The 22,114-nt window shown below is 39.3% G+C and overlaps 2 protein-coding genes across 6 annotated transcripts; both read left to right on the top strand.

Annotated features, from left to right (window-relative positions):
- The first annotated feature begins 689 nt into the window (after positions 1-689).
- On the top strand, positions 690-9,293 carry LOC132102954 (mediator of DNA damage checkpoint protein 1-like). 4 transcript variants are annotated; one of them, XM_059507703.1, is made up of 11 exons: positions 690-799; positions 1,178-1,313; positions 1,408-1,998; positions 2,084-2,168; positions 2,972-3,825; positions 4,337-6,099; positions 6,166-7,482; positions 7,567-7,749; positions 8,081-8,206; positions 8,302-8,412; positions 8,504-9,293. In XM_059507703.1, the coding sequence occupies exons 2-11, from the start codon at positions 1,190-1,192 to the stop codon at positions 8,711-8,713; spliced, it is 5,364 nt and encodes a 1,787-aa protein (XP_059363686.1). In that variant the 5' UTR covers positions 690-799; positions 1,178-1,189; the 3' UTR covers positions 8,714-9,293. The 4 variants fall into 4 exon arrangements, with proteins under 4 accessions (XP_059363686.1, XP_059363685.1, XP_059363682.1 ...); XM_059507702.1 differs by having other exon boundaries at positions 2,090-2,168; positions 4,337-7,482; XM_059507699.1 differs by having other exon boundaries at positions 4,337-7,482.
- Positions 9,262-20,353, top strand: LOC132102955 (uncharacterized). Of its 2 annotated transcripts, none has more exons than XM_059507704.1 (9): positions 9,262-9,383; positions 11,415-11,467; positions 12,286-12,306; positions 12,431-12,703; positions 13,370-13,666; positions 16,072-16,359; positions 16,449-16,627; positions 16,939-17,040; positions 17,182-20,353. In XM_059507704.1, exons 2-9 carry the CDS (start codon positions 11,422-11,424, stop codon positions 18,124-18,126), a joined length of 2,151 nt encoding a protein of 716 aa, XP_059363687.1. In that variant the 5' UTR covers positions 9,262-9,383; positions 11,415-11,421; the 3' UTR covers positions 18,127-20,353. The 2 variants fall into 2 exon arrangements, with proteins under 2 accessions (XP_059363687.1, XP_059363688.1); XM_059507705.1 differs by having other exon boundaries at positions 9,270-9,399.
- The last annotated feature ends 1,761 nt before the right edge of the window (positions 20,354-22,114 follow it).

Raw genomic sequence — 22,114 nt, 5'->3', positions numbered from 1 at the left:
TACTAAAGTATATAATATAATAATAAAGTGAAGTACATGTACATATGGGGGGGGGGGTGTAATGGAAAACAAACATTTAATTGTATTATAAATCACCATTAACGTAATTGTTTTTATATTATGCTACTGTCTACTTCTCACACGCCAGGAAGCAGGTAAGTTGAAAAATAGGTTTATGGTTATAGTTATGGGATTTGGCAGACGCTTTTGTCCAAAGTGACATACAAATAAAACGTTTTTGTTAATCCTGTCGGCATATAGTTGAGAATGGGTCTTCCGACGCTGCTTGATCCACGCCCGGCATTTCTACCCTTGGGTTTAGGTTTCGGGACCCCATCCAAACACTTAGGGTACGTTACCAGATATCAGATTTGCACAACGCTTCGGCATGTTTCCCTCGCTCGAAAGTTTGCCAGACTTCCCGCGCCTAGTTACGGTTGCTTAGCCACGATTAGCCTGTGGCGGTTTTCGGGCGTGGCTGGTCAATTCCTAAAGGTTTAAAAAACACTTTGAAACACGCCTCCTCTGTAGAAAGAACGGAAAACTTGGGTCAAAGAATGGGGTCGCTGTGTCCATTTCTTTTACTGTCAAAGCCCTACGCCCATCATGTTTATGCCTACGCCTGCTGTTTCTCAGATGACCAATCAATCCGCAGTGACGCATTATCAGTGTGGATCATAGACTGTATGGTGCGGATTCAGTTTCTGATTGACAGCTTGACCAGCGAACCAGTAGTGTTCGTTTTAAGGGCGGGTTTTTAGTGTTTAGGAAATGGTTTCCAAGTTTTCTGCACGATAAGGTAAGCGCACATCTTTTATTTCCTTAATAAAATGAAGTAGATCGCGTACGATATATCAGTACAAACGTAAAAAAAAATCTCTCATGTCTTGTATGTTTTCCTTTGCATTTTGGAGTGAAGCATTATTTCTGATTAAACTGTCAGTGTGGCAATGATTCGATTACGAGATGATTAGAAAGTCTTAGAAATGCCCTTAAAACATACAAAATGTGTTAATGTAAACTTTATCACACATGCATCGCCATTCATCAGAGAATGTTGATGATACTATTGTATAATATGTTTCTTATGTGTATAGAGCTAAAAACACCCATATTTATCTTATATTCACGATAACCTTGTATTATTTGTGTTGTAACAACACTTTTGTTTCTTCAGCTAGAGAGGAGGATGGATGCCACTCAGCAGATTGATGATCCCTTCTCTGAACAGGAAGAGGAGGAGAAGGAAGGACCAGAAAGAGAACAGCTAGCAACATTAAAGGTGTTCAAAAACAACCACATACAAGAGGCAGGTGAGTGTTGCTTATATATGAACTAATATTTAAATCTAATATTACCTGTGTGTTATTGAAATCATGACATTTCTTTCTCTTTTTCTCTCTTCAGAATTCCCTCTCTACATCGGAGAGAATGTCATCGGTCGTAATCCTGCTCTCTGCTCTGTTCTGCTTCCGGCCCAATCTGTATCCAGTCGGCATGCTGTCATCTCCATCTCAGTGTTCTGCTCTAGGAAAGACCGTTTTGGTAACGGTGATGATGTAGAAGCACTTTTATGGGACATGGGCAGTTTGAATGGAACCAGGAAAGGCAGATTCAAACTAACGCCTCAGGTACGATATGCTTTGACTGAAGGAGAAAGTGTGGTGTTCGCTGATGTGCCATGTCAGTACATTGGCTTGAACATCTCAAAGAAAGATACACGCATAACTCCAGAAAATGGAGGAGTGTCCAAAAAGGAGAAAAATTCAAGTCCAGTGTTATCAAGCAGTGACTCGGAGTCAGAGCTGAGTAAAGGCGTGCGGAAAAGGTTAAATGTGAAAGAGAGGAGCGTTCTGCCTCCTGTGCCTTTATGGAGCCCTGAGGATGAACAACCCAAGACGAGTTCACCACAGCCAGCTCACAAACATCCTGAGATCACCCTGGTGCCTGAATCGGAATCAGATGGAGAGAATGCCACGGATGAGAGGAAAGATTTTGGTAGGTAAATTGACAAAGAATATTGCTGAAAAGGTTTTAATAACAATATTTTCATGCTTGGTTTCTTTTTTCTTTATTACTATAGTTTCAGACTCGGCGTCGTCCTCTCATCTGTGTAGTTCCACTAATTCATCATTTCTGACCCCTGCAAAAAAAGTCATTCCAGAGAGGTAAGTTAAATGCTTCATGAATGTTTTTTTTAATGTTCCCTTCTAATTTTCCATGAGCTAGTCACAATTTTATGTGTTATATAATGTTGAAGTTTTACTCCATAGTACAACTGATATAACTCCATTAAAATTAGATTTTGTTTGAATATATGTCAAGGGATAGAGGACCAAATGTGAAATTCTGTCATTGTTTACTCACCCTCAAACTTGTATGACTTTATTTTTTCTGTGAAACACAAAAAAAGATGTTTGTTTGTCAGTTGTTTTTGTCTATATTATAAAGGTCAATAATACAGAAATGCACATAAAATGTGATACTGATAGTCAAATTAACTGACAATCAGTCTTGTAATATTTTTCTGCGGATCACTCCTAGTCCCCTAGGCCTATTTAAAATGTATAGCCATTATTAAAAGGAAATGCTCAATGTGATAAAGCATCAATGGCTAAATTTTAGTATGAAAGTTCAAGGCATGCTTGCTGTTGCATGGCAAAATCCAGTCATTTCAGTAGAAATCCATGCAATTGGAAATTTTGTGTTGGGGTGAAAGATTGCCCCACACAGATTTTGCATTGTGTTAAGTCAGTTAAAGGAATTCACCATGTAGACCAACAGAAAGCTGCGTGGTTTAAAGGTGACTTCTATGTAAACTGTGTTTCATATATTGTTAAAACTATTAACAGTACACCTTTTTGCCCATGTATGATTCCACCTTAATGCTATAAACTGTGCAGTACATTTATGGATCTCAATATATTGTCTCCCAATAAATGAGCTTCACCATTTTTTTTTTTCTTATCAGTGAGGATGAAAGTTCTATCACTCCATCTTCAGCCTCCATAGACCGGTTCAGACTGCAAAACCCTGATGAGCCCGGTTCAAATTCATTTAAGCCTAGCCCTCTAGTCCTAAATCTGGACCGTGACATTGATTTAGAAGAAAACGACATAGAGAAAAGCAAGCCTGAAGCAGAGGCTCACCCTGACTTAGCTCCTAAGGTGGAACCAGTATCTTCAGCTGAATTTCATATGGACAGTGATACTGATGTTGAGGAAGATGAGGAAGAGAAAAGCAAGACTGAAGCACAGGTTAACACTGAAGAAGCTCCAAATGTGAAGTCAGATCTTCATGTGGACAGTGATACTGATGTTGAGGAGAATAAGGCTTATGTAACTGAAAACGTCTCCAAAAAGGATTCAGTTACAGAAAGTCCTCCATTAGCACCACAATATACAGACTTCCACTTGGACAGTGACACTGATGTTGAAGACGATAATCCCATGAAGGTTTCCATTGCAACAGAGGTTTTACATCCTGTTGGAGAGGGAAGTGATGTCAGACCTACATCAACTCCAGCGACAGAGCTGCACATGGACAGTGACACAGATGTAGATGAAGAGAATGAGGACAAAGAAAAGGTGAAGGCTAGAGACCTTCTGTCTAACAGTGAAACAGATGATGAGGATCCTTTTAAACCTTTACCAGACAAAGCTGTGAAGCCTGCATGGAGTCAGAAATTTTCTGTAGAGCAATCAGAAAAGAGAACCCATAAAAAACAAGACCATTATTCTCATGCAAAGACTAATCTTGAGGAACCGACCCAAGCTTTTGGCCATTTAGACGAAGACTGGGACTTGCTTCCCACACAAGCATATGGTAACCATCCCACTCCCTTCCTTCTGAATCTCATAATTTTTTAATTATAAAATTCATTCATGACAGGGGTTTTCAGACTTGGTTGCCAGAGGATGTTAGAGGGGCATAATACTAATTACCACAAAAAGTATTTTTAACTTTATAAAACAAAAACAAAAAAAAACCAAGGTTACAGTGTAAACAACATATGTTGATTTTATTATGAAAAAAGTGCTTTTTTGTCCAGTAGTACTTCATATGTCCAATTTTACATATTTGTTCCTAAGACTTAAAGAATTCATAAAAATTATCTTGCAATTATAGATTTTGAATATCTGCTTTTACATCCTCCATATAGTTGCCTTGTTGACTTACATAGGAGCTGTTTCACTATAGCTTCATGAGTCAAATAAGTCAAAATATTTTTTTCTGGTAATCAATATTATGCCACAAATGCTGTCCGCTGAGTTTCATGTATATTGAACCCATAAAACTTTAAAATTGTAGGTATTGTGGTGTATGTCACATTTAGGAACTGCTGGAGCCAGTGCTAGGCTCAAGCCAAAACAGCTTGATCTTGAGGCTACACAAGCATATGGAACAGAGACAGACATGGAGGAAGAGCAGGAGCCTCTCAACCATACCCAACCATACGCCAACCTCTCAACTGCTGAAACTCAACTCATACATGTAGCAAAGCCTGATGATGGGGAGGAGGAGGAAGATAAAGACACACAAAATGACTCTCACCTTTCCACATCTGACACTTTGATCATAGCCAGCACCCCAAAAAGAGAGGAGCAGACACAGCAATTTTCTATCTTCACAGCCCAAACACAACTTATCTGGGAGGCAGAAGACCAAGAGGTTTATCAGAATGAGCCCACCCAGCTCATGACCGACACCATCGATGAAACGCAGGAGAGTGAGGAGATCATGAAGCAAGGTAAGAGAACGGCACACAAAGGTAAAAACACCAGCTCCTCTCTTATAATTGCTGAAACTCAGCCCATGTGTGAGGAAGTAGTGGCAACAAATGCAGATCTGAATGGGGATGGCTTTCAGAAACCAAGTACAAGACAGCATGCTGAGAAATATGATTCTGCATATCTTGCTGAAACCAACTTCAGCTCCCGTCTCACTATTGCTGAAACGCAACAAATGTGTGATGATGGAGAAGCACCAGATCAGGACAATATGGTGACCAGTACTCGTATAGAAATCGCTGAAACACAGCCAATGTTTGAGGTAGATGAAGCACCAGAGGATGATCAGAACAATGAGGTCAACAGAAGGCAAAGCGAAGGTAAGTCCATACCTCATATTGAAAAAGCCTCTGCCTCCAGTTGTGCCATCCCTGAAACACAGTCTGTTGGCGAAGATGATGAGGGACAAGAGCAAGAGCTCAGCAGCAAGACGTCTAGCAGAAGATCACGCAGGTGTAGACCAAAAAAAGGGAAGGAAGTCTCACAACTTGCTGAGGCTGTTCCCGATCACACTATAACAGAAACGCAACCAATGTATGAGGAACAACTAATCGAGGATCTGAAAAGTGAGCTCAGTTCACCAAGTAAAAGACAACAAGCAGATGAATTGAAATCACCAGAACTTTCTAAAACTGACTTCAAAACATGTGTCACTGTTGCTGAAACACAACCTATGTATGAAGAAGAGGCAGCTTGTGAGGATCTGAATAATGCGCTTGGCACCAGGCAGATAGATGAAGACAGATCCACAGAACTCCCAATACCCTCGAGCTCCCATATCAGTATATCTGAAACACAGCCTATGCATAAGGAAGATGATGGACAGGGAAAAGACCTCAGCAGGAAGATGACAAGCATAAGTTCACGCAGGGGAAGACCAAAGAAAGACGAAAAGGTAACACAAACTGTTGAAGGTGCTATTCATCAGAATATCACAGAAACCCAACCACTTCCTAAAGAAGTAATTGAAAAGGATGAAGCTCTGAACAGCGGAGTGAAATACAGGAGGTCCCGCAGAGGAAGGCCAATAAAAAAGGACAGCGTTCCACAACCTGCTGAAGCTGCTGTTAGCTCCCTTTCCATTAACACAGAAACTCAGCCTGTTTATGAGGACAGAACTGAAAGGGATGAAGATCTGAGTGGCATCAGATCCAAAAGACCCCGCAGAGGAAGACAAAAAGACGAAGATGAACCTACACAGTCTGCTGAACCTAACTCTGATCTCAGTGTTGTTGGAACACAGCCCATGGTTGAGGAGAATGCTCAAGAAGAACCTAGTGGCAGAAGACAGAGGAAAGACAAGACAGATGTGCAGAACGATCACACCCAAGAAACACTTATTGGCAGAAGTAGCAGAAGACAGAGGAAAGACAAGACAGAGGTGGAGAGTGAGACAACTGTATCTAGTAAAGCCCAAGGTAAAACTAGAAAAGGGCAGGAAGGAAAAAGAAAGAGGGGGAAAGCATTGTCTGAGGATGAGGAAGAAAGTGAAGTGGACAAAAACACAAGGAGAGGAACCAGACGGACAGGCATAAAACTGAAGTGTAATGAAAAGGAAGAAGAGGAAAGATTGGTGGAGAGGGATGCCCAAGAAGTGAAAGAGAAGATGGATAAAGAGCTCCAAGAACGAGAAAAGACAGAGAGGGAAGAAAATGAAAGACTGGAGTATGAGAGAAAGAAACGAGAAGAATGTGAACAAAGGGAGAGGGCTGAAACGGAAATGAGACAAAAACTAGAACAAGAGCAGAAGGAATTAGAGGAAAAAGAAACACTGAAAAGGGAAGAAGAAAAAGTGAAAAAAGAAATTGAGAGAATTCAGAGGGAAAAGGAATTTTTAGAAAAAGAAGAGAAGGAGAGGTTGGAGAGGGAGAGGAGAGAACTAGAAGAGCAAAGACGAAAAGAAGAAGAGGAAAGAATTCAAAAGGAGAAGGAACAAATAGAGAGGGAAAGATTAGAGGCAGAAAGAGAAAGACAAGAAAATGAGGGACTTCAGATGAGAACAAGAGAACAAAAAAAGACAAAGGAGAGATACCATCAGAAAGAGCAGAAGAATGAGCGACTGGATGAGGACAAGGCAGAACCAGAAGCTCCTCTAGTTCCTCTGGCCAGACAAACACGCCGCTGCTCAAGCTCTTCTATGAACTCTGATCAGTCTCCATCCTCACAATGGGAGGCGTCCAGTCAGAGGGGACGAGGGCGGGGCAGGGGGCAAGGCCGAGGGAAGCCGACAACTGATGAGCAACCCATCAGTGCTAGACAGTCTGGCAGGAGAGGACCAGCTAGTGCAGTTGAAGACACCGAGCAGAACTCCAATATAACAACCCGTTCCCGCTCCAGTTCTAGAAGTTCTGAAAGATCTGCTCATAGTATTGGACCTTCGAATCAAGGGACGAGAGGAAGAGGCAGAGGCAGGAAGAGTACGAAACTACCGGAACCAGAAGTTGTTCCCCAACCTAAAACTTCTGGAAAATGCAGGGGAAGAGGAGGAAGGCATTCTGGTGCGCAGAATGTAAATGTTGAAATGGACAATGAGCATGAACAAGATGTTCAGGTGGTGGAAGACAGCACTGCTGTGCCCCAAACCAACAGCAGAGGTCGTAAGAGAGCAGCAAACAATAGCGTATCCCCAGAAGAGGCTCCTTCACCCACACCCAAGACTTCAAGGCGCTCTGTGGCTATTCGGGCACACAAGGTCACACACACCCTCAAATACAGACATTTACTCACAGGTTATATCACTGTGTGGATGACACCAATCTGTCATCTTCTGTTTTAGGTGTTATTCACTGGGGTGACAGATCAGGATGGAGAAAGAGTTGTCTCCCGGTTAGGTGGAAGTCTGGCTAGTGGAGTGAACGACATGACTCAACTGGTGACTGATAAAGCAAGGCGCACTGTTAAGTTTTTGTGCGCTGTTGCCAGAGGGGTGCCAATCGTGACTCCTGATTGGCTAAAAAAGGTGAGGGAGTGCATAGGAATGTTCCTGGTTCAAGCCAAGCCAAACCTAAATTCCAACCCTTTACTCCTATAAAATACTTGTTTGTCAAATAATGAATGTCAAGTGTGTTCTTTATTAAACTACATTTTTTAAAAAAATGTATATATTTACACAATATAAATATTGTAGCTTCGGGAATGATTTCTAGTGATATTGCTAATTTGTTTATATATGTATATGTTGGAGAAACTGTTTAAGGGTTTCTATCTGTGGAACTAGTGCAAAATAGAGATTTATTTTCAACTCAACTGAAGCATGAAAACATCCTTTCATTGCAACATTTCTCTCTCAGTGTGGAAAAGCTGGCTATTTCCTTTCTACTGATGAATATATATTGAAAGATGTCGAGCAGGAGAAAAAGTTTAGTTTCTGCCTACTGAAGTCAATGCAAACTGCTCAAACTCAACCTCTTTTAAAGGTATTAGTCCCTCACAAGTGCATTATTGCATCAAGCCCAAGCCTCAAATGTACTATCCACATGATGTATATTCTCCCCTAATGTTGCTTTTGTAGGGTTATGAGATTCACGTAACCCCTTCTGTAATGCCAGAACCATCTCAAATGAAAGAAATTATCACCTGCTGTGGAGCACGTTTCCTCCCCAAAATGCCGCCTGCTCACAAGGTACCCAGAACCAATGCATATATTCTCCTATTTTAATGCACATATTACATATTCTCATATTTTATTGTGATTTCTCCCTCTGTCTATTAAGGAGCACACTGTGGTGGTGTCATGTGAGCAGGACAGGGTGCTTTGTGATAAGGCAGTGAGTATGTCATTGCCCGTGGTCACCACAGAGTTCCTATTGACTGGCATTCTGCAGCAGAGAGTTGACCTGCAGGCCTATTCTCTCACTTCTTCTCTCAACACATCCAATCAGCCTGCAGCCCCCAAGACTGCTGCCAGGGGCCGTAGGAAGTAATGACAATGACATAGGAAAGGTCGTTTGTGTAATACATTTCCGCCAGTCTATGATAGAATCTAATACATTTAAGATCAGATTGCGTAAGATCAATATGTGATGCTTATTTCAGTTTTATGAATACAGTAATGAGTTAGATGAGATGCTGCTATACTTGTAACCACACATCCACTGATCCACTGAGGGCTGGAGAGTGTGAGGTGGATGTCAATGAATGATGAGTGTTAGTGAAAGGAGAATGAGCTCCTCTCATTTTTTAACGCATTACTTCAATAAACTCTTTCAGAGCCTAAAATTAAGAAATATTTTGCGTTTTTGCCCTTTGATATTCATAAAACGGCATAAATAAAAACCAAATGCATATAAAAACGACAAAAAAGTCTAGTGCACATTTGTATTCAGGACGTTGGTCTCGGTGATGAATCGATCTGAAGAACACCTTAAAGACCTTCACGTCTGTTCTGCAAAGGTTGGCTGAGTGAGTTCAGATCCACTGACACGCCCATAAGGGCTTGAGGCGCCGGGCTTTACCGACCGCACTCGAGACGCTGCAAGATACCGAACGGATTCCTAAGGTGCATCTTAGTCCTTAAGTTATTTTCGAGGTAAAAGGAACGAATTACGGACATTTCAGTCTATTATAGATAATCAGCTGAGGAGGATTTTGGAGGTGAGCGGAGAACACGGTAAGGTTGAATATCAATTTTGCGGCAGAGATCTTATAAACGGCCAGCTGGCTTTGGCTTGCAGGAATTGAAGGGTTAAATTCTGCAGTTTCTGCTTCGTCTGGTACTTTTCCGATTGGATAAAGTTGTTGTTTGCGGTTGTAACGCGATTAAAATAAGGTGTAATATGCGTATTTAGAGGTGTAGACGAGCATTTAGACTGGATGAAGAATAGATTTGCGCTCTTTTCTGCATAGCATCACATAATGCGCCGGTTCAGCATCCTGAACATAAGAAATGTTACCTTTAAAATTCGCATTTGAGATTAAATGACAAGAAAATTAAGGGGTGAAGAGCAAATATAATCAGTGTTTATAGCGATAAGATATAAATATAAATTTAATAATAACATTAATCATTTAGATTTTTTTCTATTCTCAGAGAATTTATAGCTAATTTTGTCGGTGCTGCGGCTCAACTGGCCTGTATGAATTTGTCGTCCGTGCACCATAATAACCCATACATGTGTAGGCGATCTTTCTCAGCTTGTGACCAAGAGAAAATTTGTTTGACTGGCAAATAGTTTTATGATTGGGAGGAGAACAGATCATAACAGAAGCTTTGCGTCAGAAATTGAGGGGAGATGCCGCCGCCCCCGCCGCTCATAACACATACGGACTGTGTCTCAAATCCCATCCAGATGCTTATCTACGCTATGTTCTCAACCATAATGAAGCCTAGATAAGGTGCCGAGGTAGTCAGCTCACTAGGTTGTGGGGCATAGCCATGATCACATCGCCTTTCATACATCAGACCCTTTTAACTAGTAGCCTATCGCCTTCAAGGCTTTTAAATAGATTATGATCCAGGAGATATAGTCAAATAAGTCTGCATGATCTAGAAGTAATTTCTCTTTGGAGAAGACCCACTTCTAACATCAATAACCACATATGAATTTGCTACAGAACCTTTCCAAAGATCGTGGTTGATTTCCCTGAGCTCCTATTCATCTTGTTTTATTTTCCCTGGTTTACACAGTCTGCGTATGGCATCATTTACCAATTTGTAATATTGCAGTTCATATATTTGCAGCAGGTTGTGTGGAGCTCCTATTCATCATTTGTATTGCACTCAGGAGAAGAGCATGTTGTAGACTACAGTATGTGAGCACCTTGTCGCCCGGCCTGCGTTTCTGCCTCTATGTTGCCCATGTTTTATGTATGCTGTGTCTTATAGGAGAGGAACTGTGAGATTGCTGTAGGAGGTGTCATTCTGAGGGAAAGAGGAGTGAAAGCATGGACCAGATGGCACTTTGGCCATATGAAACTAATATAGCGCTGACGCATTTACACATCAGCAAATGTGTCTTATTGTCTAGAGAGATATAGGCACTATACTGTATATGCTCATTTGCGGGGGTTTTTTTGGCAATAAAATGCTCATATGCAATAGCTAAGTGTCTGGGAAGAAATCTGTTATGAAATCACTGAATGACCTAAATGCACGTCTGCTGTTCTGGATGCTTTCCTTGCTGTCTAATATGTCTGGCCTGGCAAAGGTTTTTTTAGGATTCTCATTGCAAGTGCCGGCTTCTTTCAGACTGTGAATTAATGTGTTTATCCTGATATATCCACATTACAGATTACCATATATCATACCTATATTATCCTATCTATAATGAAATGTAAAATAATTATGATTTATGTATGATAAGTATACGTTTAGCATTTATTATATTTGTGCATACATTTTTTTTTAAGGGCTTCTACTCTCACAGAAAATCTTGAAATATCAGGGAATTTCTCATCTCCATGTCAGTAAAAGTAATGGAAATCAATAAAATCTTTGACATGTCTGTAGAGAATATATTTTATGATTTACTCCAAAATAAACCTGTCATTTTTTATCAATTGTTTCCATAATTTTTTATTCCTAGCTAATGTGAGAAAACTTCAGCAACATACCAATGAAACTTACACATTTACAATGTTAGTGCTTATCATTGAAATCTTCTCTCTATGTGTAAATGTGTTTAGAGCCGGTATGCAGAATCTAAGACTGCTCATCTTAACTGTGCTGTTTTACTCAGGTAAGAAAGAATCCTTGCTAATCCGTTCAGTGGTTGATCTGTCTGTATTATTATTAACACTACACAAGTGTTGTTTTTTGTGCTGAAATGTTAAGGTCAGTGACATGCTAATAACTATTGTAGATCTTTAATTACAGCCCTGATGCACTATGCATCAATGTTCTCACAAATGGCAAGGGAGTACTGAATGTACCCGCTTACAGGGACTGCTAGTTGTATAATGAATATTTGACTCAATATGACCAGGGTTATTAAAAGTTCTATCTCTAATGGGTGTATACTAGCCATACTGCATTCTCTGAAACAAAGTGGGTAGTTTTTAGAACTTGTATATTGGAATATCAATCCAAAAATCAGAGCTGAAACTTGTAGTAATATTTCCATATATATAAATATAAATAGTAAATTACTTAATTTGCTTTGAAAAGTTCAGAATATGTGCATTTTAACTCATGCCAAATGACATTTGTTCTCTAAAAATGTTCTTTAAATCTTTGAAATATTCTAATAAACTTTTAAAATGTCTTTCCCTATTAATTCTCATAAATTAAACATGTCAGACAGTATGAAACGGTGTGTTATGAACAGTGGTCAATTTTCCCTAATTGATTCATAAATTCCTTTGTATGATAACTAATTGTCCAAACCAAAAAAAAAAAATAATAATATAAATGAAATAATAATGAATATAAAATTTTTGCATAAAAGTTGAGTACATTGTCACTCTCTGTATGATTTGACTAGTCGATGTCACATTATGGTGCTAATGAATGTGTTTGTTAATATAAACATTGGTGCTTTTCTTTTTGACTTTTTAGCATGCTCTGCAACTCTCAAAGGTAAAATATAAACACAAGTCCCTTTTAATATTTGTTTGTTTATTAATAAAAAATAAACAGCTGCAACAATGTAAACAAGTAAAATATAGCCCCTATAGCCTATTCATCTTTGTGTTTCTTGTAGCCCAGGAAAAGCCTCAGACTCTGTTTTTTGGGGAAGACTTCCACATCCTCGTGCCGGCAGATGGAGCTGATGTGACGTTCAGGTCTTCGGTTGTCCAAGGTCGTGAGAAGATTCTGATGAGTTCTGGGAAAGTGGTGGATCTTCGTGCCAAACTCAACTCTGCTTCGAGGCACCTGATCTTGGAGAATGTTGGAGAAAATGATGAAGGAGTCTATACCATCACATCTACCCGAAATCCAGAGAATGTTACACGCATCACACTCTATGTTAGAGGTACTGCATCATTTAGCAAAACATTGTTTGCACATTTTGTACACTAAATTGGATATGCACACATACACACTAGAATAGCTCTGAGTGACTTTCATTATTATAGGAAGTCATGTTGTGAACAGTAAGGGAGGTTTAATGACCTGCTGCAGTAATTGTAGCTCTGTCAAGCCACACTGGTTGCCTTCCGTTCTTCTCTACATAAAGATCCTTCTTTCTCTTCTTTACCCAGCTATCTATTTCTCCCATTATCATCTGTGCTTGCTGGCACCTTTTATTAATGGTATTATTTAATGTGGCCTTTTTTCTTTCAACAATTTGACAAAGAAAGGAAGTACTTAGGAAGGTCAAACTGAGATAATAATGTATTTAGAGCTTTATAGTTTTATTTTCTGTTTACTTTCTATGGGGTTTGGAGTCATGCAACATGTATTTTTTTCTAATAAAAATTCTAATTTAACAGATAAAACTGATGAAATAAAAAATAGTATAGCAAATAAAAAGGCTAGTTTTTGACAAAATGTTGGTTTGTAGTTATTGCTAAATTTATATTTCCCATTATACATGATGTATAATTCTTTGTCTAATAGTTTATAGAATACACGTTTTTTTGGATGCAGGATCATTTATCTCATGTGTTTCTCTTCTTTGTTTCTCTCACTTCTCCAGATTGCTCTAGTGAGGACATCATTAACTATGGCTTAGATTTTCAAGTATCACTGCATAATATCTTAGACTCAGTGCGTGTAGGCTATCGCCACAGCGCTGTGGAGGCCAATCAGACATCATTGCCGGCTAAGGAACTGCTAAATGCTGATGGAACGCCCAAGGAGAATTACCAGGACCGCATTGAGATCACTTCTCAAATGTTCACTTTGCGTGCTGTTACAGGGGCTGATGAAGGCAGTTACACCTTTAGTGATTCCATTGGGAAAGTCCAAAAGAAGATCTGCCTAAATGTGAAAGGTGAGGGTGGAAGAAGAAACACTGTTTTTTTTTAAATAACATATTAATGTCCTAATCTTGACCTTCTGACTGAAGCAAGTACAGCAATCATTTGTAATTGTGTGAAGGAGAAAAAAATGTGTGAGGGATAATAAAATAATCTAAAAATATACCTAAAGGCGGCAAATAGAAGCACAATGTGTAGAAGAAAAGATGGTATTTGTTTTGCACTAATAACCAAATAGCTGTAAATTTCCTGCACATTACATGGCTATAAATAAATGGAAGTAATGATTTTGTGAGGAGAAAGAGGCTGCAGAGTGATGTGAGATATATGACACTACGATTATGGACAAAAGTTTTGGCAGCGACATAAATTTGTGTTTTGTAAGGTTTTCTGCTTCAGTATTTGTAGATTATTTTTCCATGTTTCCATGATACACTGAAAAACAATGATGGATATTACATATTAGCTTCTGGGCCAAATCCTGACTGATGGCGATCAATTCTTGCCTTATTAGCTCAGAGTTCAGCACAATTTGTCGGCTTCTGCTTGTCCTCTCGCCTTTTGAGAGAGTTGCCGGACCATGGATTCAAAATTGTAATGTAATAATCTTTGAGCCACTTCTTAATCACTCTTGCTTTGTGACATGATGCTCCATCATGCTGGAAAATGCACGGATCATCACCAAATTGCTCATGGATGGTTGGAAGAAGTCGCTCTTGCAGGATGTTTTGATACCATTTTTTATTCCTGGCAGTGTTTTTGGGCAGAATTATGAGAGTGCCCACTCCCTCGGTTGAAAAACCACCCCACACATGGATGGTCTCAGAATGCTTCACTGTTGGCACAACACAGGACTCATGGTAGCGTTCACCTTTTCTTCCCCGAACAATCGATGTTCCAGATGTCCCAAACAGTCGGAAGGGAGCTTCAGAGCTAATAACTTTGCACCAGTCTTCTACTATCCAATCCTTGTACTTTCAGAATTTCAGTCTGTCCTTGACGTTTTTCTTGGAGAGAAGTGGCTTCTTTGCTGCCCTTTTTGACACTAGGGCATTGTCCAAATGTCTTGGCCTCACTGTGCGTACAGATGCTCTCACACCTACCTGCTTTCATTCCAGAGCACGCTCTGCACTGCTGGAGACACGATTCTGTAGCTGACTACTCAGGAGGAGATGGTCCTGGAGCCTTCAGGACACTCTGGGACATCCTGAAGACTTCTTCTCCACAGTCAAACCTCTCTCCTTGAAGTTCTTGATGACCCGGTAAATGGTTCTTTCAGGTGCAATCTTCTTTGTTGCAATTTGCTTGCATGTGAGGCCATTTTGATGTAAAGCGATGATGGCTGCGCTTGTTTCTTTGGAGGTAACCACTGCTAACAAGAACATAATGATTGGAAGAGCTTCTTCCCTCCTTTTATAACAATCAGTCTGCTCTTACAATCTAATTAGTATGATAGTGATTAACCTGACTAGTACTCATTCACACTTTCACATGTGCTGCTGAAATGATTAGTCAATTTATGTTAGGTGGTGTTTTGTGTCAGGATCAAAAAAACAGTGATTTTTTATTTATTTATTTATTGATTTTATTTTTTTTGGAAAATGTCATTTTTTTGGCCAATTAAGCTTTTAGCAATTATTTAAAATGCATCTGATCACTCTACACAATAATCTGGAAACAATGTGAATAAACACCACAACAGCTTAAGCAGCAAACTTTGTGAAACACAAAATATATGTCACTGCCAAAACTTTTGGCCATGACTGTAGGATCAGAAATGTTTGTCAGGGACAATGGTCAAATGAACAGTTTAGCGTTCATCATACAAAAATCTTTGGTGGCAGAATGCTGCAATTGACCAGTACACAATTAAGTATTGTGAGAGCTAAAAATAAAAAACTGAGGTGTGAAATTTACGACTGGAGGTTGTTTGTATGTAATATACACTCTTAAAATTAAAGCCTCTAAAAAGGGGGTTTTGCAGTAATGTCATACAAAAAACCATTTTGGGTTCACCAAAAACTCTTTCAGTGACCAGTGTGTTTGTTAGTGTAAAGAACATTTTATTAATCTAAAGAATTATTTTCTACACCTTTTTGTGCAATGGAAAGTTTTCATAAATGTTCCTCATGGAACCACTGATGCAAATAAAGAAACTTTATTTTTAAATTGAACAGTGAGTGGGGAACTCGAGGTACGTTATAAAACACAAAGAGAAAGGATAGTCAAGAGATAGATGGAATAGTCTGCCATTTTCTGCCTGCAGCATTTATTCTCTAAAATATTAATGCTTTCACCTCCCTGACGATTGTTTTTTTTCTTTCTTCACTCTTGTGACATCATCATAGAAGAACGTTGAACATCTCAGCTTCAGTAACAGCTTTTCTTCTTTTTGTCCTTCTTTCTTTCTTTCTACCAGCACATCAGATATTTGTGACCCTTTCATATGGTGGCACTCTGAAAATAAACCTGCACATGAATAGCTCCCTAGCACGCCTACTGTATATGCCTCAGTCTGATAAATATAAGTATTTGATTATGGAGAATGGACAGTTCAACCTGCCTCCTAACCTGGATCTTGAGGGTCGTCTCTCTTTGGAGGACTCTTTTTGTCTTCTTACGGACGTGAGGGCCAGCGATGCCGGAGTTTTCAGTGTGACTGACCTTCAGGGATTCCTGGTGTCTAATGTCCACCTGAAGATGGAACGTGAGGACAAACAATATGACAAAGGGAAATTACAGTTCATTTAATTGTCATGTTTTGGACTTCATGTTGTATCTTTCTTTCTCTTTCAGCATACAGGCTTCCTAAACTCTACATTGCTATCATTGCTCTGGTAGCATTACTGGTGTTGCTGCTGTTGGTGTGCTTGGTGTCATGCTTGGTGAAGATACGCAAACGTGCAGCAAAGGCCAGAGCCATTGAGGAGAAAGTCCAAAATGCAGGCAAAGTGGAGGGAGGTGCCTTCAGACAGGTATTTACCACATATTTAAGCACCAAAATATGACAGAAATAAAAACAATTGAATGCACAGTGACCCTAAACATTATTTGGACTTTGGTCATCTTACTTCTACTTTGGTCATCAACTGAAGCTCTGTGGCACTATAAAAAACATCGCTCTAATTGTCTAAGAATCCTGACCAGCCAACACAGACATCAGATAAACATTTGCCTTATGTTCCACATTCTTATTTCTTGTCTTCTCCAACATTAAAGGAGAAAGAGAAAAGTTTTGCTTGTGTAATGAAGTATATTATAAGCCCTTTGCTTATATTTTTTGCAGGTTGTAAAAGATGTCTGTGCCCATCAAAATGATGAAGCCCCGGCCCTGTCACAGAAGGAAGACATCACTGAGAAATCACAGAGCACAGAGATCAGCATTAAGGTGAGCATCGAGAAGCTGAAAGGCATTTGAATCAATAGCTGTATATCTAAACCCCAAGTATTTGCTTAATATAAAATTATAAATTATGTTGAATGTTCTGAAAATGCTTTAGGAATGCTAAGTTCTGAGTATGTTCCTCAGGGTTTGGAGGTTTCAACTAAAGAGCCAAGCCTTCAAGAGAGGAACATGGAGACCAGTGACTCTGGAGTGGGCTTTAATACCTCTGGACTCCCGCTTGACAGTGACACTGATGCCCCAACAGCAGCCATAGTAGATTCTGATGTATTGAGTTCCTTTGCTGCCCCTGATGTCAAAGCCATTCCCGACCAAATTCCAGAGTCAAAGAAAGCTCCCTCACCTCCAAAACCAGCACCAACTGCTGATCTGAAACCAGCACCTGTGGCCAAGTCGACAGCTCCTCCACCACCATCTCCAGAACCCAAACCACCAGTAACACCTGAACCTGAACCCAAGCCAGTGGTCACACCAACACCTGAACCCAAACCTGCTGCTACACCTGAACCCAAATTGACCATCTTACCACCACCTGAAACAAAACCGACCTTAAGCCCATCACCAGATCCCAAGCAACCTGTGACACCTGATCCAAAACCAACTCCAGAACCTGAGGCAACAACAACTGATGTTAAACCAATTCCAAGTCCAACCCCTGAAACTCCAAAAGCAGTACCACCAACTCCTGATGCAAAACCAGCAGTTTCACCTTCTCCTGAACCCACACCAGCTACACTTGGTACTCTTGAACAGAAACCCGCTGTGAGCCCTCTGGTTTCTGAGGCTAAACCAGCTTCACCCACTCTACAATCTAAACCACCAGTCTCAGAGATCCTCGACTCAAAACCAACTACAAATGGTACTCCAGAATCTAAGGCTGACATTGAGTCAGAGCCACGTGCACCCATATCTCCTGGGCTGGATGTGAAGGGCACAACCCCTCCCAAAACCCCTGATACTGGGAAAAGCTCAGGCAAAACACCTGAGCTCATCTCCAGTGGAGGTCTAGACTCGGCTTCCCCCAATGACAGTGCACCACCCTCAAGCACTGATGGAGCTGTCACCAACTAAGATTAAAACGTAGCGTCTTTCCTGCCTCCTCATAGTGTATTAACCACCACAGACAATCGAGACACTAGACTTAACAACAACGAAGAGCTAAGTGACTTTGTCTTTTAAATCTCACTTTTAATACAATTAACATGCATCAAAAGAAAGATCCACTGTAAATCCACTGAGTTTACTAATATTTAATCACCCTGTAACAGAGTTCAAATACAGAAAAGAAGCATTTCAGACCTTACACCACTGGCTTATTTAATACAGAATGAGGATGGCTGTCTGGGCTATTCCAAGAAAGTGTACAGAGACAAATCTTCCTTCACAAAATAATACATCACTGCATGAAGATGTTGACAAAATAAATTATATTATCGCTTCCGTAATCCAAGTTACTGTGGTTGAATTTGGGGAAAGGCACACAGGAACATTGGACATTAATCATTTTCATTCTATGAGAGATCATTTCTGCTACATTGCGACCAGTCGGGGAATCCGAATAGCAGGACTGATACTGAGAAAGTGATTAACCTTCTGCTGTCAGAGGACTGGAAAAGTGGAAAAATCACGTGTCACTTTGATGCATGCAAGTCAACATGTCATTTTGACAAAGGAGATGAACAAGAAAACTACAGGAGAGCAAAGCAAAAGGAAGAATAAACATTTGACCAAAAAAATAAACAAAAAAACCATAATCCTTCATAGACTAATCCGTGACTCTGGGACTGGACGGTATTTTTGCTAATCTTCTTCTATCAATCCAACCTGTGATGCTAATCTCACGGATGTTCTTGTCCAGAGATGTGACAGTGAACATTTTCTGTTCATGCAGTAACTTAAAAAAAATTGTTGGTGAAAGTTCTTTACATTAGCAAAAATCTGTAATCTGTAAAAAAAAAAAAAAAAAAAAAACTAAATATATATATACGTTGATGGCAACAGTATATGTTAACAGGTTTGCTTCTTTGAGTGAGCTGTTTTCAGACTGATATATAAATAGTGAGGCTGTTTCCATCATTAGTGAATTTTCTGGTGCTTTGGGATTGTAATTACTTGATCCTACTAATAGCGGCATTTTCAAAAAAGGAATTATGCAAATCAGGAGATGAGAATAACGCGATTAAAAATAAATAAGTGAATGATTGGTGTTCGAGCATGCAGCAGACTATTGCAATATGCTGTACTTTTACAGAATCTCTCCACCACTGCGATACAAATATCTGAATTGGTTTTTTTTTTAAATGTTTTCTCAATAGCACACCACTTTTGCAATTGTTTCATCATCATTTCATGAATTACTCCCACAATCAAAAATATAGTCAAACACATTACAGAAAAAGGAAGCATGTTTGGGTTGAAAAGAATGGTAGTGATTGCAGGTGGTTAGTGAATAAGACTATTTCAGTAAAGTTTTTTACTGAAATACAGTGTGCAAAAGTGGGTCAAGCAGAAGATTAGCCTGAATCTCTTGCATAGTTAAATTTGCTGATTCTTGTTGCTTTAGGAGCAAGTGGACATGGTTTGTAAGAAGATCTAAATTGTTTGTGTTGCTACAGTGTTACACAAATAATTTTGTATTTATAATCATAGTTGAAAGACAATACAGTCTCACATATCAGTTTACATATATTCCTGGTGCCTCCGGTAGAACCTAAACACCACTGCCTGTTAATGTTATATGCTCCTAAAACACTATCTGTGGGAGCTGACGTAACATCACAGTGAGTAGTGGGGTGATAGCTAACTCGATATTTGTATCACCATTTTGAAGTGTGGGCAGAACTGACAGACTGGAGGTTTGTGGTTAGATTTTGTAACCGAAGATGATCACTACCTCACATTTATGCCTGAATAAAAAAGTAGTAATAAAAACAGCAATTAAACAACATTGCAAGGTATGTTGACATAAAATAAAAAAGTAGATTTTTGGCAAGGCACAAGGTTTGAAGCACAGTCAAAGGTTTACAAAACTCAATCAGATATTTGAAAATGCCTATCCCAGAAACCTCTGAAAACTATTTTGTTTCTTCTCAGCCTTTAACAGATGTTTTAATATAAGTGCACGGAAATGTCACTTGAAAGCCAAACATTCTTTGTGTCGCATCTCATAATGTAAATATTACAAACCCTAGAGGTCATAACCCTAGGAGCATTAAAATATAAAATGATGATGTATCACTGACAAAACTGATTTTGTGACCAAAATGGATCCATAGTAAATAAATCTGATTAAAATGGCTTATGAGCAAACAATTTTTTTGTTTGTTGCACTGGTCGATTGGACACTGATCTTGGACTGGTCACTGACACCTAGTGGTGTGGAGGCAGAATAATGCTAAAGCAATAATTTTAGGTTACCATATCACTGTAGAAGTTTGCAGTTAGCCATTATCAATTTATTTGATGAATTAATGTGTTTATTAATAGGAAGGGTCTCAGAGATAAAGCAGTATTTGGCTAATCATGTGATTTTAACATGGTGGCACCCATGAGGTTACCCACACCATGTAAAATAAAACAGCTGTTTGGGCTGATATTAAAACATATTTCAAAAATGTTACTAAGCAGTAAAGCTTAACGAGCTATCTTTTAAAAATTACTGAGTTCACCTTTAAAGTTTTATCTGTTTGGATAGAGAGAGAACATATATTATAGAACATCTAAGCAATATAGAAAAGTGCAGATACACACAAATGCATGTACACATTCACAATAACAACTTGTTTTCAAGTTTGTATTGTGAGGTTCTGTAGTCTGGTCTTCAAGTTCCAGATTCTTCAGTTTCTCACAACGATTCACATGAAGACACAACTGAGTTTTAATCGTCTTTTATACAATACAAAACCTACAAACCTATTGTAGCATAAGTCTCATGGCCCCATCAGCTAATCACATTGGCTGTTAGGCATGAGCTTACTTTCACATGCCCTTACTTTCGTCTCTAGCAAATTATGTCACACTTAAGTGCATTCCGGTAATGCACATTACACAAGTTTCCAGGCAAAATCAATTTTCTGCTGGTCACTCACTGAATCTTCACAGTGTCTTAGAGCAGAAGATCATGCTTAAGATATTTATCACCCTTCAGTACACTGCTACTGATATTAGTCTTGTATCATGACATGATTACTGTCTGCTTTTGTATTTTGTGTGTTGATGCTTGTGTTGTATTTATGTGGATGCAAAATGTTATTTATGATGAGAGATTATAGATGTAATTCATCATTGGCAACATCAGGGGGTCTGTATGTGTTTTTACAAGTGCATGTGAGTATGTTTGTGTGTGCCCATGTGTTAGCAACAATCTCCATTGGATAGCTGTCATTTCGATGCAATTAGCAATGTCCTTTTTCTCCCCAGCTGGCTGGTAATTGCTGTTCCTTTTAAAGTGGTATTAAATTCAGATGCAATTTAAGGGAGTGCACAGTGCAAGATTTATATCAAAATGGACTCCATGCTGTCTAGTGGTACCCAACTGCTCTCTGTTTTGATACCAAGATAGCCGTGTTACTGGTCGTTTTTATTTAATCTATGCTGAAGACTACACCAATGGAATAGTAATTTAGTTAATATAGCATTTTCCCCTTGCTCAAAGCGCTTTAAATAATTCATACACTAAAGTAATGACGCATCGTTATTGCATGCTAAAGAGTTACGCTCCCATAGTGTCTATCTGTGCTAGTGTGGTCATGCATATGTAGCAGGTAGTGTGTAGACGTCTAAAATAAGTTTTTCATCTATCGCACGGCTCTGCAGGTCTCTGATTGGACAATTCCATTGTGTAAAACATCCCTTCCATGGATGTCACAAAAAAAATTTGCATTCTACATGTCACCCTATATCTTTCCATTCCATTGGTCAGACCTGATTTGTCGAAAACATTCTATAGGGCATTAAAAGGATAGTTCATCCAAAAATGAATATTCTGTCACCCTCGTGTTGTTCTAAAGCTTTTAAGTTAAAGGGATAGTTCAACCAAAAAAATTAAATTTGATGTTTA

Source organism: Carassius carassius, chromosome 24 (genome assembly GCF_963082965.1).
Source record: "Carassius carassius chromosome 24, fCarCar2.1, whole genome shotgun sequence".
NCBI classification, from domain to species: domain Eukaryota; kingdom Metazoa; phylum Chordata; class Actinopteri; order Cypriniformes; family Cyprinidae; genus Carassius; species Carassius carassius.
This window is presented reverse-complemented; position numbering and strand designations above follow the sequence as displayed.

Excerpts from the sequence above, each read along its gene's own strand:
- LOC132102954 (XM_059507699.1), top strand. The coding sequence starts at position 1,190 with ATGGATGCCACTCAGCAGATTGATGATCCCTTCTCTGAACAGGAAGAG. Across the intron at positions 1,999-2,083 it reads GGATGAGAGGAAAGATTTTG|TTTCAGACTCGGCGTCGTCC; the intron begins GTAGGTAAATTG and ends TTATTACTATAG. Across the intron at positions 2,169-2,971 it reads AAAAAAGTCATTCCAGAGAG|TGAGGATGAAAGTTCTATCA; the intron begins GTAAGTTAAATG and ends TTTTCTTATCAG.
- LOC132102955 (XM_059507704.1), top strand. The coding sequence starts at position 11,422 with ATGCAGAATCTAAGACTGCTCATCTTAACTGTGCTGTTTTACTCAG. Across the intron at positions 12,307-12,430 it reads ATGCTCTGCAACTCTCAAAG|CCCAGGAAAAGCCTCAGACT; the intron begins GTAAAATATAAA and ends TGTTTCTTGTAG. Across the intron at positions 17,041-17,181 it reads GCACAGAGATCAGCATTAAG|GGTTTGGAGGTTTCAACTAA; the intron begins GTGAGCATCGAG and ends TATGTTCCTCAG.